We start from the raw sequence: 18,413 nt of genomic DNA on the forward strand, positions 1-18,413 counted from the left end.
GTACAAAATGAGGAATGATTTATAGCAGAGTTAATGGAAAAATTAGTTGCTGAAGAGTTTGGTTATCTCAGAAAGTTAGCTACAGATTGATCAGGTGAGAAGAAGAGAAGGCAAGACTAAATTGCAGAAGTTGCTGGAGAGGTTTAGAAGTATGGGCCTGAAAGACATATGCTGAAGAAGAGATCAAACCAGCACAATTCCAGTGGATTACTGTGGATATACAGTGACAACAATCAGTGTAAACTGGATGATTGTCAAAACAAGCATTTTGTTGTAAAACTTTAATACATAAAAATGTATTTCAAGGTATATAAATAAAAATCTGTTCATATTACTCTGTCTGATGTCAAATTGTACTGTCTTCACTGCTGACTGACACTGAATCCTCAATATCTGTGTCTTCCATCATCAGCTTCACCAGCTTATTGAAACGGTCAAATACCTGAAAGAAAAAATTAGCAGGTACTTTAATATCACGGTATTCATCTGTAAATGACTAAAAACTAATACATAAAGGATCATTCTTCCACTTATCATGCAGCTTATTTCCCACAATAAAAGATGCATGGTACAAGAAGTTTCCTTAACATTTCAAATGATTGCATCTTTAAACTCTTAAATATATGTTTGTTATCGCACATGTACGAATCATTTCCTTACACTAAGTAATTATATGCAATAAGAATATACATGAAAATGAGGGCTGCCTAAGCAAATAATTACAAGAGGGAAAGCATTTTGTGTTTTGGGGGAGGGAGAGGGAGAGTGTAGAGAGGAGAACTTTTTGATTTGGCAGGAGAGACTTATTAGACATGATCACTTTCCAGATCAGTAATAGTTGATGGAATCTAACAAAGAAAGCCAACTCCCCGACAGTGCAACAAGATTTTCCAATAACCTTGTTGTACAGTCCTCAGTAATAGGAGAGTTATCATGTGATCCCTCTCATAGGTCAACTTATGACTGGAACGCTGAGAATTCCAATTTTACTTTTCGAGGGGATAAAAGAAAAAAAAAGCAGTCAATCCTCATGTGGCTGGTCTTCACACAGAAACTAGGGGATGCAGAATCCAATAAGTGTGCCATATGTACAAGCCTTAATGGCAGGGTGAAATGCAAAAGCTCACAAGATATAAGCTAGTATTAGATGAACTATTTCTCTTCATTGTAACTTAATAGTTTGCAAAACTAAATGGACTATGTTTACACACAAACCTCAGACACCTGCTACAGGGAGACTGGAAAATCTACTCCCTTGATTAAGCTACGTTTTTATCAAATGATGATCTCACTGAAGAATATCTTAATCTGCTTTTGAGAGCTGACCCACAGAATGTAATTGTTGAGGATAACTGAATCGTCAGCATTGGATTTCCTATGTCATCACCATCTGCTTGACTGGACAGGACCACAAGCATGAACCCTTCAAACTTTGATGAGAGCAAAAAACAAACTATGATTTACTAACTTCAGTCACTGTAGTCTATAACCTACTACTTATAAATATAAAGTATATCTTATCATCCCTGTAAGGCACGGGCATCAAACTAGCTGGCTGATCAAGGAAGCATTAGAAAATTCCAACAGTAGGCTGAGATGCTGAGGTAAGACAACCCCAAAAACCCAATGCAGAGTTACGCTTTTAGAAAAATAGCTGTCCTTTCATTCAAGGATTTACAAATGAATGAATATGAATAAAAACATGTAATTTAGAAGCATACCAAGTATCTAACTAACCTCATAATAGTCTCTCAAAGGTAAAGCATCTGCTATTTCTTGAAAGACAGCATCAGTTGCACCCTTTTCTTGCACCTTTGTCAGGATCATCCAGTCCTCATCTTTGGTCCAAGTAAGAGTTTTGAAAGATGTAGGAGATGCAGCTGACATAGGAACAGTTTGCTTGCTTGTTGAGGAAAGCAATGGTGATGACTCTACATCTTCAGATACACCCCTGGCTGCTTTTTCTGTTTCTATTACAGAAAAGGTTGATGGAGATGAAGATATTCTAAAACCTGAAACTGCGGAGGGGCAGAAGGAGATGGATGAATCTGTAGAGCTTTTCACATCTGATGATGAAGATGAAAATGATATGCTTTCTGAGGAAGTTTTTGAATCTCTTAATGAGGTATCATTTGAAAGGGAAGACTTGGATAAACTGCATGAATTCTGGATGTTTCCAGCACTATGCACAGACAAGGTCTTGTTTGATACAGTTTTTGAATTTGAGTTTTGTACAGTGTCTGTTGTTTTCTGGTGACAAGGAGTTTTAAGAGGTACATGGCAAAGTGTAGCTTTGTGCTCCTTCTGTAGCTCAAATTTGTCCGTTACAATCACTGCACTGGCACTAGGGTTGGTTCGTTCATCTATTACACTTACATGCTGAGCAAGAAGTTCCCCCATTGTACTAACATTACAAAAAGAGCTTGATTTTGAGCAAGATGGTAAAACGGCATTCTCATTGTGAATTTCTTTAGGGGGTGAGCAAGGGAGCAATGGTGACTCTTTGTTTCTCTGAGATCTACTTGAGTTTTCAGTAATAAACCCACTAGTTTTTCCTTTTAAAGGGTTAACATTATTCTGCATTGAACATGACTTAGTCTGACTAGTGGACTTAGCGAAAGTACTGTCTACATGTGTGGTACCTTCTGTCCTTTCAAAACCTCTAACAAGACAAGCTTTCTTCACATGAGGAATTTTTCCATCTAAGTGACTTTCACTTTTAGAATATGTATTCTCAATATTTCTGCTAAAAACAGGTTCAACAACAAGTGCAATATCATCACCTCTGCCTTTGGCATCCTTCTTTTCAGTATGGCTACCAGTATCATCCCTCACACACTTCTCTTCACTTGCAACTGCAGTTCTACTTTTCAAGACACTGCTGCTATTTACGTGAGCTGTGGTACTATTTGCATTATTACTAGGTGACATCTTATTTACACTTTCTCTGGTTTTTGCACTGACACTTTCATTGGAATCCTTTGTTTGGGAAAGTTTTCCTTTTCCTACACTCTTTCCCTTTGTGGATGTTTCACTACATTCAGTAGCAACATTACCTCCAACTGTTGAAACTTGGTTACTTTTTTCATCAAATTCCTCCTTTTTGAGATCCACTGCATGGTAAGTTACCCTAGCAGGACGAAGAGTTTTGCCACACTGAAGATAGACTCGTCCTTCTGAAAACTGAAAAAGTCAATGTAATCTAATGATATGTCCAACAACAAGAAATACCAAGTATCAAATTCAAAACTTTTCAATAGCATAAATAGTGAAAAAAAAAATCATGGATATGTAAAATCATAACTAATCAAAGATACTGAGGAAAAACTTCAGTATGACCCATTTCTGTTCCTCATATGAATTTATCATACATGATATTACATGCATCATACACATGTATATGAACATGGATGTGCAAATATGTATATATGTGTGTATATGAGTAGATGGACCTTTCTTCATCTATTTCCTGGCGCTAACTTTTTGACATGAGAAGCAGCGATTAAATGTAATAAATAAATAAGAATACTTATTATTATCATTACACTTGATTGCCATTTCCTGTGTCAGTGAGGTATTGCCAGGAAACAGATGAAGAAAAACTCAGATATCTGGGAGTGGATTTGGCAGCGGATGGAACCAGGGAGGCGGAAGTGAATCATAGGGTTGGGGAGGGAGCAAAACTTCTGGGAGCATTGAAAAATGAGTGGAGGTCGAGAAAGTTATCTTGGAAAGCAAAAATGGGTATGTTTGAAGGAATAGTGGTTCCAACAATGTTATATGGTTGTGAGGCATGGGCTACAGATAGAGTTGTGCGGAGGAGGGTGAATATATATATATAGCAGACTACAGACCTCTTCAAATCCACTCATTTATTCTAATCCTTAGCCATTTTTCACTCTCTTGTAGTATCTGCACACAAGCCACTTTTTCAAGCTCACAAATTTTCACTTTGTCTTTCATAAGTAGGTTAAATAAAAATGAGTGGGAAGACAATACTAACCCTTAATGCGCATGAAAGACAGTGTTCAGTCCGTCCAGTGTTGGTGGGATTATGATGTGCTCCTGTAACACTAGTAGGTGAGCTTGAGTCTGAAGCATGACATGGACACATACACTGATTGGGAGAGGTGTTAATGTCATCATCTGGTAAAATCAAACTCTCCATACTGTCAGGAGTTCCTGGATGGTCTAGTGATATATCTTCAAAGTCACTTTGTAAGCTGAAAAGAAAACACATGTTAATAAATAGGAGACTACTAGCCACCTCCACATCAAAGTCCAATCGGAAATACCTGAAAAGTGAATATATTTTTTCTAGGTTAGCTGAGACAACATGGGCAGTTGAGGCCCTAATCAAGGCCATCCCATTAATGCTCCTGCTACCTGTTCAATAAACATGAAATAGGTGAAAACATTAGTCACTTCCCTTATGGTAGTGTTTTCTTTGAAAGCTAATATCAATATACCAACATTAGTATATTCATCGAACAAACACAAAAGATGGGCAGCATGTAGAGGTTTTGGAATTAGATGTTGCAAGTCATCTTACAGTATATTATGATGGACAGTCTCAGTTAAGTGAGGTTAATGGGCAAGACTCAATCACAGTGTAAGAAAATTAGAAAAAATACCAAAGAAATAACAATCGTGTTAATAAAAGGTGATCTGACAATCATAATCAATTAAATCATACTTAGTATTTACATTTTAGAGTAATAACCAAAATAAATGAACACACTTTTACAGTCTGAGATAGTCTTTTCAAAAAAGATACAAATATGTTTCAGAAATATGTACAGGTACAGCACTGCAGGAGAGAGGATATAATATGTTATTGGCAATGCATTCCTTTATCCAAAGCATATGCAACAACCACTCCTCTTCTTCCACTGAGATGTCCTTCTGGTCTTTAGCTAGTCTCTAACAACTTTCCTTTGCTTTTCCAATGACACTTCAATTGTCTCTCCTAATGACAAAGCAATTCATTTTGGCACTCTTTTCTCTTCGAAACCTTGGATAACTCTAACATTGCCAAACGTCATTTTGCACCTCTTAATACTCCTATGCCCCTCCCTTTAATCTATTTTCATGCAGTTCTGGAAACAATTCTTTCTCTGGCATGAGCTGGGCATGTGGACTAAATGGTATTTTTTCTCTGAAGGGATGTGCTTTTGAATTTGTTCCCGTGCTTGCTTTTCTTTTCCATTTAGGCTACACAATGGTAAAAAAAAGAGGGAAGAACATGTGATACAAAAGCATAAAGGTACTTTCAGATGTGCAATAGTGAAAACATGGGTGACATATAACTTGTCAGTTAAGGAGCAGTTAATCAGGCTAAAGGATTTAGAGGGAAGATTTGTACAGGATGATGTTAGGATATGTTAAGAACTGAATAACAAGATCAAAAGTGTTTTCAGAGTGGGAGACACTAAAGCCCTATCACCAATGAGCTGGAGTACAGAGGAGGTTTTAAAAACATTGAGATATCTAGAAAAGACATCAAGTGGAGACTCTTTTGACATGGCAACCCCCTCAATGAGAGTTGCCGGAGGGAACATGCGTCAGAGATATAAATAGACAGACACTAACAAAACACTAAAAGGTTTTTGACTCATACAAGGTTCATGATCATGCTACCATGCTTTCAATACATCATACATGGCACCTAAAGAAAGGAAGTGTGCAAATGGGGCCACTATTCATTTAGTCCTAATGCAACCTTAGTAAGGTGGAGGAAGCAATTACAAACAAAAATAAAATTACATAATGGGATCCAACGGTCATTTGTTTACTTTCAGCTACATGCTACAATGATAAGCAAAAGCTGAGATCAGCTTGCCCTTTACAAAGCTAACATCTGGCAATCAATCAAGCAGAAACATTATTGGTGATGGACTGAAAAGGTTTATGTGAATTGACATGGGTGAATAAATGCAGATCAAAAGTTGTAAGATACAAAGCTCAAAGAAAAATAAAAAGCCTCCAGGAGAAGACAAAAACCTGATAATTACTGAAGGGAACAAAAGCTTTACATTTCAGAGCCTAACCGATTCATCTTAGTGAGAAATAACAACTGCAGTATGAAGGCTAATTGAATAGAAGGCAACATAGCAAAGACAATGATGACCAATGAACTTACCTTGGTGCTGGAGGCTGTGATGGAAAGCACTGAGCAAAGCACTCTACTAAATGTGGGTACTTGAGGAGAGGGGTCATGGCAGATTTTATTTCTTCAATATTCAGATCAGAACGGGCTTGCATAGACTGAAGAAGCCGTATGATTTTTTGAATGATTTGAGGTTGTTTGCCATATTGCAGCTGTGAAGAAGTTGAGATAATAAAAATGAGTAAAAATCCTCTTTGTATAACTGTCATTCCTCTACTTAATGCTTTCAATGCAAGACTTATTTCTTTCACTGCAAAATACTGAGATAACACTGAAAATTATGTCTTCTTCAACATTATGCACATAGTTCTCTACTATGAAGGATGTGGTCAATGATGAATCTATCCAAAAGAAACAGAGGGAATGAGGGAAGAACTTTGTTATTCTACTACTTGAAACTCCTGTAGAAACAATCTAAGCCAGACATTCTACAATTTTCCTAAGTAATTGTCTCTTTGATCAAGTTGGACTAGAAAAAATTCTTTTAAATATGCAAAATGACACATACCTCCAGTTTTTCCAAGAAGTCCTTCATGCGGTGTATTGCACAATATTGAGCATATTTGCCTAATGCCATAGCTTGCTGGGGAAGAAGGAAGGACACAAACTCCTCAGTGAGATGTGGGAACTCTTTTAACACCTGTAAGAAATCAGAAACTTTAAATAATACAAAATAAACACCATCATGACCTATATTTCCAATTCTGTAAGTGGATTAGGTGCATACAGCTTCATCATACACATTTTTTTAAAATCAAATCTAATTGCATTTCTGAACAGAATATGAGGAAAATATTATACATTCAAAACAGTTTAATCAGGCGATATCTAACTTTTAGCTGTCTCCATTAATTAAACTTAATCAAAGTACGCCTTTTTTAGCTTCCACACGCTGAAGGACCAGAAGCACCTGGCATAACAAGTCTGTGTAAACTACTGAAATAATCTACTTAAGCTTAATAACTAATCAGTATATAACCCCTCAGAAAATAGAAAAATTTTTAGTTTTATAATGAATAACTTTGATATGAGATTACTCATAACTGCCCATTCTGTTTCAGCAATATACTGGAAATGTATACTAGAAATGTCAACACTCACAATAAAATGCAGTGGATTCTCTCTCTCTCTCTCTCTCTCTCTCTCTCTCTCTCTCTCTCTCTCTCTCTCTCTCTCTGCACTATCACTTACTATTGTCTCCACTAAAATAATGTATCTGAGATATGGTCATGATGTTAAGTAACAGTGAACACAATCTTCTACTTTATCATTATCATTATCATTATTATTATAATCATTATTATTATCATTATTATTATTATCATTATTTTTATCATTATTATTACTATTATCATTATTACACTTGATCACCATTTTCTGCACCAGCGAGGTGCCACCAGGAAACAGAACAACTCATCCACTCATATACACATATGTATACATAAACGCCCATACATGTACACATACATATCAACATATATACATATACATATACATATCTACATATCTTCTACTTATCTATCAATATCAATCTCATCTCTGATGCATGTTCCCTTCAAAAACTCCCTCAAAGGGATGGCCACAGTAAGAATTTCCTTAACAGGTGAACTCCAGTTCACTCTTTACAGACCACTGGCAGAGGACAACTCTGGTGCAGTGTTTTCCGAGACTTCTACCTTATGTGTCTACCTCATGTTCCAATCTATTACTTCTACCTAATGCTCCCACCTAATGTTCCTACCTACTACTCTTGCCTAAAGTCTCTTCTTAATGTTCCAACTTACTTTATCTATCAAAAATAAGACACTAATGTCGAGTTCTGAAGGGATCAATAATGTACTTCCACATACCTCACACAGTTGACTGTAGAGTTCAAATGGGCTCTTGCTAGGGTTTTGTGTGAACTCTGTCAATATACACAAAAATTCCTTAAAAGCTGCTGGATTTTTTCCCATTAATGCCTCTCTAACTCGCATCAGGTAACTCTGTGCCACAACTGAAAGGAAAGAATATACTGTAAGAAAATGGGTTCTGATTTTGAGACTTTTCTGAGCCTTGAGAGGATAAATACAAGACATAATAGTTCTGAGTTCCTATTCAAGCCTTGGTCTGACAAAACACAATAAGTAACATTTTAGATATGACCAATATTGTGGCCACTGAAATCAACCACTAACAAGAGAATATCAAGGGTTAACAATCAAAATAACATGTAAACAGAATTTAAACATGCCCCTGAAGTTAATAAAAATATGGTACAACTCTACTCAAGCCCATTTGGTCAGGATTAAAAAAATAAAAACTACCTAACAAAATGAACCACTGGGTAAAAGTGATAGCAAAAACATTCTTTGTTCACATAATCTACATGCAAAAAATGCTTAAAACCAGAAACTCAATGAAAAACAAAACTGCAGTCTAGGATAGAAAGTATCTTTCAACATATCTAATGATTATGGATTCGAGCTAAGAAACTGGAAATGTGGTCTATATTTGGTGAGTAGGGCATATGTGCATCCTTCACCTGGGCAACAAAGTGTCTCATCATACCTTATCTTAATGTACCTTACATCTATCATGACCAGTCTCTTCAAAATATGTTGAGGAACAAAGCAGCACTGGTGCTCCCCTTATAAGTCAAACAAGTTTAAGAACAGGTCCACAAGCCTATATATCCACTGCTGCCAGGCAGATCACATCCACTTAAAGATATTCATTCAGTTAGTTTCAGATCTTTCCCCTTGCCAGCCTATAAGTGTCAAATACTTTCAGATAGAATGCATTCAGATTTCAAGCTCCAAATGTCTACAATGCTTTCAGAGTATATGTGATCCTTGTCAGTGGTGCTTTTGCAGCCTCTGTATCTATTGTTCCAATAGAGAATAAATTTCAAGTGAGGTCTGGGGACCAGTCGTCTAAACTTTTCCATGTGTACAATATCTCTCTCCTATCTGCATTCAGGAAAACTGAATCATGGTAACTTCAAAGAAACACAACTGGTTCTTGATAAACAATCCTCTCATACACTCATGAATAGGCAAAATATAATTTCCAAAAACTGTGACTCAAGGGAGAATCTCCTACTTACAAGCATCAAATAATGAAACCCACGTAAGTGCTACCAGCAAAGGCAAACAGGCCCAAAGAAGAAAATTTTGTCTAAAGAAGTTGCCTTTGGAACCTCTGGACAGTGTGGGGATGACAAAAACCCATTGTTCTCCTTTGAGATTTCTGTGATACGTTGGAAAACTGGAGTGAGATACAACTGAAACTGACAGCATAAGGAACTGTCAATGATCATGGAAGGCTTGTTAGAAAGCCTGATACTGGAAAATATATCTCAATATAAGGGAAGTATTGTAATTCATCTTAATCAAAGAATAAAGAGAACATTAACTTGCTGTGGAGGAGAAATGCAGTTTCAAGACTAAGGTAATTAGAAAAAGTTCTTTATAAGAAACAGATAGCCAAGATGAAAATGGAAGTTTCAGTCTCTGATCTATTACTGCTTGATAGCTAGATGGCTTAGAGTAAGCTTGATCATATCTATCATAACTCTTAAGTACTCAAGTCACTAAGAAGAATCATTGATGGCTACTACTACATCTCTGATGCCTGTTCCCTTCTGGAATTCCCACAAGGGGGTGGCCATGGCTATAGAGTCTCCATAACGAGTGAACTCCAGCACCACTTCTTTGCCCTTCGTGCCTCACCCTTAACAGGCCACTGGCAGAGGGCAAGTCTAGTGCAGTGTTTGCAGAGGCTTCTACATAATGTTCCTACAGACTACCACCTAATGCTCCTGCCTAATGTTCCTACCTACTATTTCTACCTAATGCTCTTACCTACTTCTGTCTGTTGCTCCTATCACTTTGCCAAAAGGCAGGGCTAGCACACAGTGCTAACCGCAAGAAAATCTAGAGTTGCAAAGAGTGAGCGGCGTGAGTTAAGCGTTGCCAAGTGTTATGTATGAGAAGGAGAGATTGTATGTTTGTGGTCAAAATGGCAGTAGTCCAGTGGGTGAGGCAGAAAGAAAAGACAGCTACCTGGGTCAGAGAAGTGCAACTTGACGACCAGTGAAGTGCTGGCTCACTTCGCAGTTGTCATTAACCCTCTTGACACCCAGGTGGGTAGTACTGGCCACATACCTCCCTAGTCAATGGCTGCCTTCCATCTATATAAAGGTGGCTTTCAGATCATAAACATAAAAGGCTCCACATAAGTTTGACTAATGAGACTTAGCTGCCACTGAAAACAATTACATGCAAGATTATTCACTCAGGCAAGAAACTGGACTTCCTTTCCATGAGGGAAAGCTTTTACAGGTAAAGACACAACAGAATTATAGAAATTTCTCCTTTATAGAGAAGACTTGAAATTTGTTTAGATGCAAAAACTGGGAACATAAGAGCATTCATCCAATGAGTGAGTTGTCATCTCAGCAAAAGACACTACTGAATTTCCCCTGAGCCTTAAAATGATAAGAAACTTGTTTTATGATAGTAGGTTTATGAATAACCTATAGAATTCTCCTTTCTCTTAAAACACAAACTTTGGAGAAAAAATCTGAAATATGGAAAACTTCCTCTAAAACACCTTTCCCTTTACAATCCTTGACTAATTAATCAATGGCAGACTCATTTCATGGCTACACCATAATTACACTTAACCCTGATTATCTGAGTATATACATCACTCTGCTCATACAGTATTTCTAAGATCTGTAAAAAACCAGTCTGCTTTGGTCCTAAGGGTTACAGATTTTTTATAATCTGCCTGCATTTGAAAACATTACACAAATATTACACATCCCTTCCACGTCAGTTCATTCATTCATTTCCTTAAAAAGTAAAACCAAACCATATATCAACTGCTTCACAAAGATCAGTTATGAAAGTAACTTAAGGATTAGTCACCCTTCATTATGAAACTACATAGAAAACTAATGACACACTGAATTATTGAGGTCAACCAGTTTTCAATAGCATATCAGTCAGAAAGGGAACAGGTACCCACATTTATCCTGTGCGGCAGTGTCTGGTATGGAGGAAAGGGCAGTGATGCGAGCCTGAAGTCTCCGTTGCTGCTTTGTCAGTCGCCTCTCTCCTTGACCCAAATCTCCAACGCCATTCAATTTTTTTTCATATCCATCACCTCCACCTCCTCTTCTAAATGTTATGGTTGATGATGCCTTAAGGAGAGCTGCTAGATGCTCCTCTCGTTGCTAAAAGTTCATGCAATTACATGGATGATATACTTATTCTATGTATTTGGATGCATTCTTCTTCCTTAAAACCTTAATATATTCAAAATAGTCACTATCCAGAGTGATAAATGTTTTTTACATTATTCCGGTACTCATCACATTTTCTTTACATAACAAATATCCTACTTTCACCACTTTCCAATTATATCATTTGCTTTGTGTTTGGTCAGGAGGGACTTATTCATATATAACCTGGTATTTCAAAGACAGAGCTCTGCAAATGAGATCAAATTTACTCCTGCAATACCACTGAAATGTATTCACATGAACATCTAACCTGTGCAGCCTCTAAATCCTCTTCCTCTTCCTCCTCTTCTTCATCCTCCTCCTCCTCCTCCTCTTCATCTTCATCCTCCTCATCCTCCAGAAAATCTTCTTCAAAGTCTTCTTCAGATTGATGAACTTTTGCTGCAGGCTGAGATAAGTTATGAGATGGGCTGGCTGAGATATTAGCTTCCATGAGTTCATCATCCATTTGAAGAAGGTCGCCATCAGCTGCATGTTTTGTACCATGGAAGAAGCTCTCACTACTGAAAGCACAGAAAAGTCCTGATTAATATGTCTTTAATGTCATATAAGACTATGCACAAGAACCTAAGGAATACACTACAACTATATTGAGTACTTTGTCATTATTCAATTAAGAAAATTATGGATTCCCAACATACAGCATAATCTTGCATTAATCTACTCATTATAAAATATATATGAACTAATCACAGGCCTTATTTCAAATTTGAGAAGCTTGTTCTTGCCTGCACCCACTTTCACCATTTTCCTCTAACAAATCACACCATTTTTTTCTGACATAGAAAAAAAATTATCATTCTACTCAACTCTTCTGATTCAGCTGACAGACTAGAATCATTTGCATATAATCACTGTAGTAATGGGCATTCAATTCTAATACAGTTAAATTTCACCCTGCACTCACTTAACCTGTCTTCTAATCTACGAAAACACTACCTACAAGAAAATCATGCCAAGGTAATAATATGCAACCCTAGTGAATTCCTATATCAAATTCAATCCAAACATTCCTCCAACCATACTTGCACACATTCACTACTTCTACTACACAATCTATTAACACCATTTATTAGTCTTTCACATGCATCACAGAGCTGGGTCTTCCCAAAGTCCTTTCCAATTAATTGCAACATAGCCCCATTTTCTAAACTGTCTGCATAATCACATATACTCATGTAACAAAGACCATTTTGTATAAATACATGCATTTGCCTCACTGAAAATGTTAGAACATAAAACTATGATTTGAAAGATTGGCTCGAGAAGTTAGATTTCATGGCCCCTATAAGAGGCACTGGTTCTCAGATTACTGCTGTTTTTCTCATTTTCACAAAACCCCTTATCAATCCTAGGAAATGGGTGAATATCTAAGATTTCATAAAGACATTCAAAACTGACATGACAGAAAAAAATCTAAAAGTTACCCTGTAGCTCTTCTGTTATTACTTCCTCTGACCCTAATACCATCTTCCAAAGCTGATGAGGACTTTGAGGGTTTAGGGGCCAATCTTCTTTGCCCTGGAGATGACCGATGCTGCAATCATAATAAAATGAATAAGGAAACTCCAACAGATTATCAAAGTACATGAATATAAAGAGAAAAATACTGACACAACTCCCTTGTATATTCCGAATATCAATGAAAATAAGACCAATTGTAAAATTCAAACCCTTGCTGCATACAGAATACATCAAGCAATCATGCCAAGTCGGTGTTCCTGGGTGCTGTGGTATCAGCAGGATTAGTGACATCTGCTTAGTAAACCAGCACTTTAGTGGTGGTAAACTTGCACTCCTCTGACCCAGGTAGCTGTCTTTTCTTTCAGCCTCACTAAGATGTGGACTACTGGCATTCTGTCCACAAACATACAATCTCTCCTTGTTATATATAACACTTGACAACACTTAATTCACACAGCTCATTCTTCGTAATTTTAGATTATCCCTGTGGTGAGCACTATGTGCTACCCTGCCTTTTGTCAAAATGGTATGAGCAGTATATAGCAGTAGTAGGTATGAACATTTAGGCAAGAGTATTAGGCAGAAATATTAGGTAAAAGCAGTAGGTAGGAGCATTAGATAGTAGTAGTCATTAGGAACGGGAGGTAGGTGCCTCTGCAAACACTGCGCCAGACTTGCCCCCTGCCAGTGGCAGGGTGAGGTAACAAAGGCTAAGAAGCAGCACTGGAGTTCTTTAGTTATGGAGACTGTTGCTGTATCAGAAGACATGGGAACAAGAGGGAAAGAGATGGAAGGATGGAATGAAGGTGGTTTTGAATCCAGAACATTCAGGAGGGTGAGAGGCATGCACCAGATAAGATGAAGTAAAGCAATGAAGGGGGTGAAGTGTATGTAAAGTAGTAAAGGTTAACTGATGAGTAACCTGTGGTTGTGGATGGTAGTCAATGGATTTGGAATATTATACATGACAACTAAATATCAGATGTGTACATATGAGGCTAACTGTTCCTGACACTACCCCATAAAAGGGGGATAAGCAACAGGTACAAAAAAATATATCAAACAATAAAAAGAATGTCCTGAATTTTAAGCACTAAATTTCTATCTACTTACATTTGTACAAAAAGTCTAACTCATGGTGTATGTTTTAATATTCAACCTTGTGTAGTGCCATCTGTGAACAGCTCAAAAAACCTGAATGTAAACATGTAGCCAATGAAGCAAAGATGACTCAGACTTTGATAAACTAAGTGCACTTTTCATGAAAAATAAGCATATATTCTATTTCTATACCTATGTAAATGCACAAATAAAAATAAAAATTTCATCACTGTTTTGTTTTACTTCCTGGTACAATGACATCAAGCTAAATGATGCTAAAGATTTTCTTTAGAGCAAATGCAATTTTCATCATTACTGGAATACACACAGTTAAAGATCTTAAGGAGATATGGTAATATTTTCATACATATCTTGTTATTTATTCATTTATTATACTTTGTCGCTGTCTCCCGCATCAGCAAGGTAGCGCAAGGAAACAGACGAAAGAATGGCCCAACCCACCCACATACACATGTATATACATACACGTCCACACACGCATATATACATACCTATACATCTCAATGTAAACATATATACACACACACAGACATATACATATATACACATGTACATAATTCATACTGTCTGCCTTTATTTATTCCCATCGCCACCTCGCCACACATGGAATAACAACCCCCTCCCCCTTCATGTGTGCGAGGTAGCGCTAGGAAAAGACAACAAAGGCCCCATTCGTTCACACTCAGTCTCTAGCTGACATGTAATAATGCACCGAAACCACAGCTCCCTTTCCACATCCAGGCTCCACACAACTTTCCATGCTTTACCTCAGATGCTTCACATGCCCTGGTTCAATCCATTGACAGCACCTCGACCCCGGTATACCACATCGTTCCAAGTCACTCTATTCCTTGCACGCCTTTCACCCTCCTGCATGTTCAGGCCCCGATCACTCAAAATCTTTTTCACTCCATCTTTCCAGCTCCAATTTGGTCTCCCACTTCTCCTCGTTCCCTCCACCTCTGACACATATATCCTCTTGGTCAATCTTTCCTCACTCAATTTCTCCATGTGACCAAACTATTTCAAAACATATATACATATATATACCTTGGTAATGCAGAAAATAGCAATCAGGTATGAAAGAAAAATATATATGGATATTGCAATTCCAGGCTTTTAAATCATAGCTTCATACTGTTATCTTTTCCCCAAATTTACTGTGATATTTAGAAAAAACCCTTTCTGCATATTCTAATTATTTCCTTCTTTAGAAACATAAATCTCTATTATTCAACTTCGTATTCAAGGGATATTATTACAAGACATGTTAACTTTATGGTCCTTTCAACCTGAAAAAGTGATAAAAGTGATCAAATTGAGTCAATCTCTTAAAGATAAATGACAACTCCCTTGGAACAGCCTTGAGATCTAATGATGCACTAAAAAGGTTAAAAATATCATACATTAGAGCAGCTACAATACTTATACGTTTACGTCAGGTATATCTGTAATTCAAGACAAATTTATACAAAGGAACAGAGCTGTAGCTAATACTAACTGATATTTTAGGTAGTATCGGAGAAAGTTTTTTGCTGCTTGACACCAGACGTCTTTTCTTTGGAGAATACTTGTGATATTTACGCAGAATTGGTGAAACCTGCTTCAAAGGTGAGGTCTTCATTGGTGATCTGAAACCTTTTGCTGGTGAAATCCTCCTCAAGGGTGTCTTAGCTTTTTGTGGAGTAATATTCAGAATATTCAAAGAATCTGTTTTACCAACTCCTGATGAAAAAATGGGGCTCTGATAAACTGATGTCACCAATGTTACACTGCTGCTTTGGGTGGATACTTGGTTCTGTACTACTGCATTCATCTGAGTGGAGAGCTTCTCTGGAGTCCTTTCCTGATTCAGCTGCTGTGTTTTCTGAACAACTGCATATTGCCTTTCTGGAGATCTAGTTTTGTAATTATCAGTAATTCTAAATTCATCAACATTCTGATGCTTTTTACCTCTGTCAAGGCCTTTCTCTCTATCCACTTTAGCTGAAGGTGCAGGTACACTGGATTCAAGTAAACAATGTTCATCACTTGGTAATAATGATGCCACTTTAGCACACTGCGAACTTGGTTCCAAGTGTTTTTTCACAATGGAGCAATTATTTGTGGATCGGATTTCTCTTTCATTCACAGCCTTTACAGGAATGTTAAAAGATTTGTCAGGTGACTGAACTGAGATCACTGGGGTGCAGAGGGAAGATTTGGGGAGACAAACAGTTGCTGCATCTCTTTCATCAGATTTACGAGGAGTAGTTGAGAGAGAAGATGTAGCTAAATAAGGAACTGGGATGCTTGATGTAGGGTGTACTATTTCTGGTGATTTGGGAGGGATGTCAGTCTTCTCTTCTATTAGATCTACAGGTAATACTGACTGCAATTTTTTATCTAACGAAGTGCTATTCCCTCGATTCTCATTACTGTTCTTAATTTCACCATCAGTTTTAATAATCTTTGATTCCACTGTTATAGAAGGTAAATATCTATTTTCACTTACAGCATGGCTATCAGAATTATCTTGAAGTATTGTCTTCTGACTATGACTAACATCCATTCTTATCCTACAATATGATTCATTGTGAATATCCCCATGATCATCATCTGAGCTCATTCTTGCTTTATCATCCATTACATTACCAATTCTCTTCAATTTCAATTCTTCACTGACTGACTTACATTCCAATTCTAATGATTTTTGTTGAGGTGGAGCTTGTATATCTGAGGCATCAACTTCATTACTTGTAATATCTTCTGACAGAATAACATGAGTCGTGTCTTCAGAAACTTCACCTATCATTTCTACATTATCAGATAATAAACAGGAGCCTGGACAAGGAGCTAAACTGTTTATCAAAGTGTTGTCTACACTATCACTTACAATACCCTTTGCATTATTCTGAACAGTAAAACTGCCTTCTGTGTGATCAGGAGCTGTGGTATTCAGATTGCCACCAGGAGATGGGACATGACCAGGACTGCTAATCTGATCACAGCATCCATAAGATCGTGGAATGGTCTCGCTCACAGCCTGCTTTCCTGGGAGACTGACAGCTGGAGATTGTTGCACAATACACTTGTCAACAAAGCAGGAGCAGGAGGTGACAGGTATGACAGCATCAGGTGGCACCATGATTTGGCGGCTATCAGAAGCTTGAATAATTACAATGTTCTGGATCTGAAAATAAATAGCAAATCTGATCATACCACTCTTCATCTTGGAAACAACTGTATAAGCAGAACATTACTGAAGTTATTAATAAAACTAGAGAAGTAATTTTCATGTTCAAATTATAAAAACCTATGTTCTTTATACTATCTTCCAACACATTCAGGCCTGCTTCCGAAACAATATTTCAAGGGACACTAACTTTACCATCTATTGAAGATTTTTTGTTCCAGTAAGCAACCAAAGAATCTTACAAGACAAGGATATGATCAACCATGAACATTTAAAATACTGCCAATCAAAAGTTTAAGGAAAAGGTGAATATGTAAATAATCATAAAACATTTTCTATGATGCCAATGCCTATCAATATATCCACATGAAACAAAGCTATATCTTGCATCGTTGTGATCTATGTGCTGTTAGCTGTAATATACCTTAAGGATAGCAGTATAGTAGGGAACTTAGTACAATTACAGTTTACCTTCTTCCAAGGTTCAAGACCACAGCTCAGCACAATAAATTCCCATAAGAGTTGCATGACTGTGTGTGCTTGATCCAATCCATTTAGATGGGAATTAAATTAATCATACTAAAAGAGAAAAGCAAGCAGGATTGTATCAACTTACAGAGAGACCTAGACACACTCCAAAGTCAGGCTAATAAAAGGTTGAAGAAATTCAACTCAAGGAATATAAAGTAATGAGGATGGAACAGGTGAAAGAAAGCCTCAGTTTAATTGTTATTGAGCAGAAAATAAGCTTTGGGAGTCCATGTGTTTTAGTTCATATTTACAGTGAAGCATCTTCCTAATTTGCTTTCCTTGCAGCTCACTATAGTGAGCATGTCTCTATGTAATTACCTATATTTTACACTCATGGGGTCTGATCTCTTAGACACTTTCCTACCACAACCTTTTACATTTATGTATGCTCTCTGTAATGACTGCATATTCTTTCAGTTCATTCAATTTAACCACCACTTTCATATTACAAAAGTCCTTCTCTACAACTCTTTTAACATGTTTCTTACTTAAGCTTATGTTATGTCTCCTGGTTATTCTATCCCTACATCTTTCAAAGAACTTCACTTTCTACATCATTAATCTGGTTTAAAAACTTTATGATTGTGATAAGGTAAACCACCGAGATACCAGAAGTGTACACAAAATATGCAAAAGATAATTGATTCTCTTTGACCAAT

General features: G+C 37.1%; 1 protein-coding gene across 1 annotated transcript in view; it reads right to left on the bottom strand.

The window, feature by feature from the left end:
* Nucleotides 1-266: 266 nt before the first annotated feature.
* mute (muscle wasted) overlaps nucleotides 267-18,413 on the bottom strand; it is a 40,433-nt gene continuing 22,286 nt past the window's right edge. Inside the window, exons 18-27 of the mRNA XM_071660247.1 lie at nucleotides 15,550-17,220; nucleotides 12,890-12,999; nucleotides 11,713-11,965; nucleotides 11,186-11,393; nucleotides 8,020-8,165; nucleotides 6,678-6,809; nucleotides 6,143-6,321; nucleotides 4,004-4,223; nucleotides 1,738-3,183; nucleotides 267-442 (exon numbers count right to left, since the gene is read on the bottom strand). Of these exons, the coding sequence (XP_071516348.1) occupies nucleotides 347-442; nucleotides 1,738-3,183; nucleotides 4,004-4,223; nucleotides 6,143-6,321; nucleotides 6,678-6,809; nucleotides 8,020-8,165; nucleotides 11,186-11,393; nucleotides 11,713-11,965; nucleotides 12,890-12,999; nucleotides 15,550-17,220 (4,461 nt within the window). The 3' untranslated portion in view covers nucleotides 267-346. The remainder of the gene's footprint in view (nucleotides 443-1,737; nucleotides 3,184-4,003; nucleotides 4,224-6,142; nucleotides 6,322-6,677; nucleotides 6,810-8,019; nucleotides 8,166-11,185; nucleotides 11,394-11,712; nucleotides 11,966-12,889; nucleotides 13,000-15,549; nucleotides 17,221-18,413) is intronic.

Source organism: Panulirus ornatus, chromosome 69, assembly GCF_036320965.1.
Source record: "Panulirus ornatus isolate Po-2019 chromosome 69, ASM3632096v1, whole genome shotgun sequence".
In the NCBI taxonomy this organism is placed as follows: domain Eukaryota; kingdom Metazoa; phylum Arthropoda; class Malacostraca; order Decapoda; family Palinuridae; genus Panulirus; species Panulirus ornatus.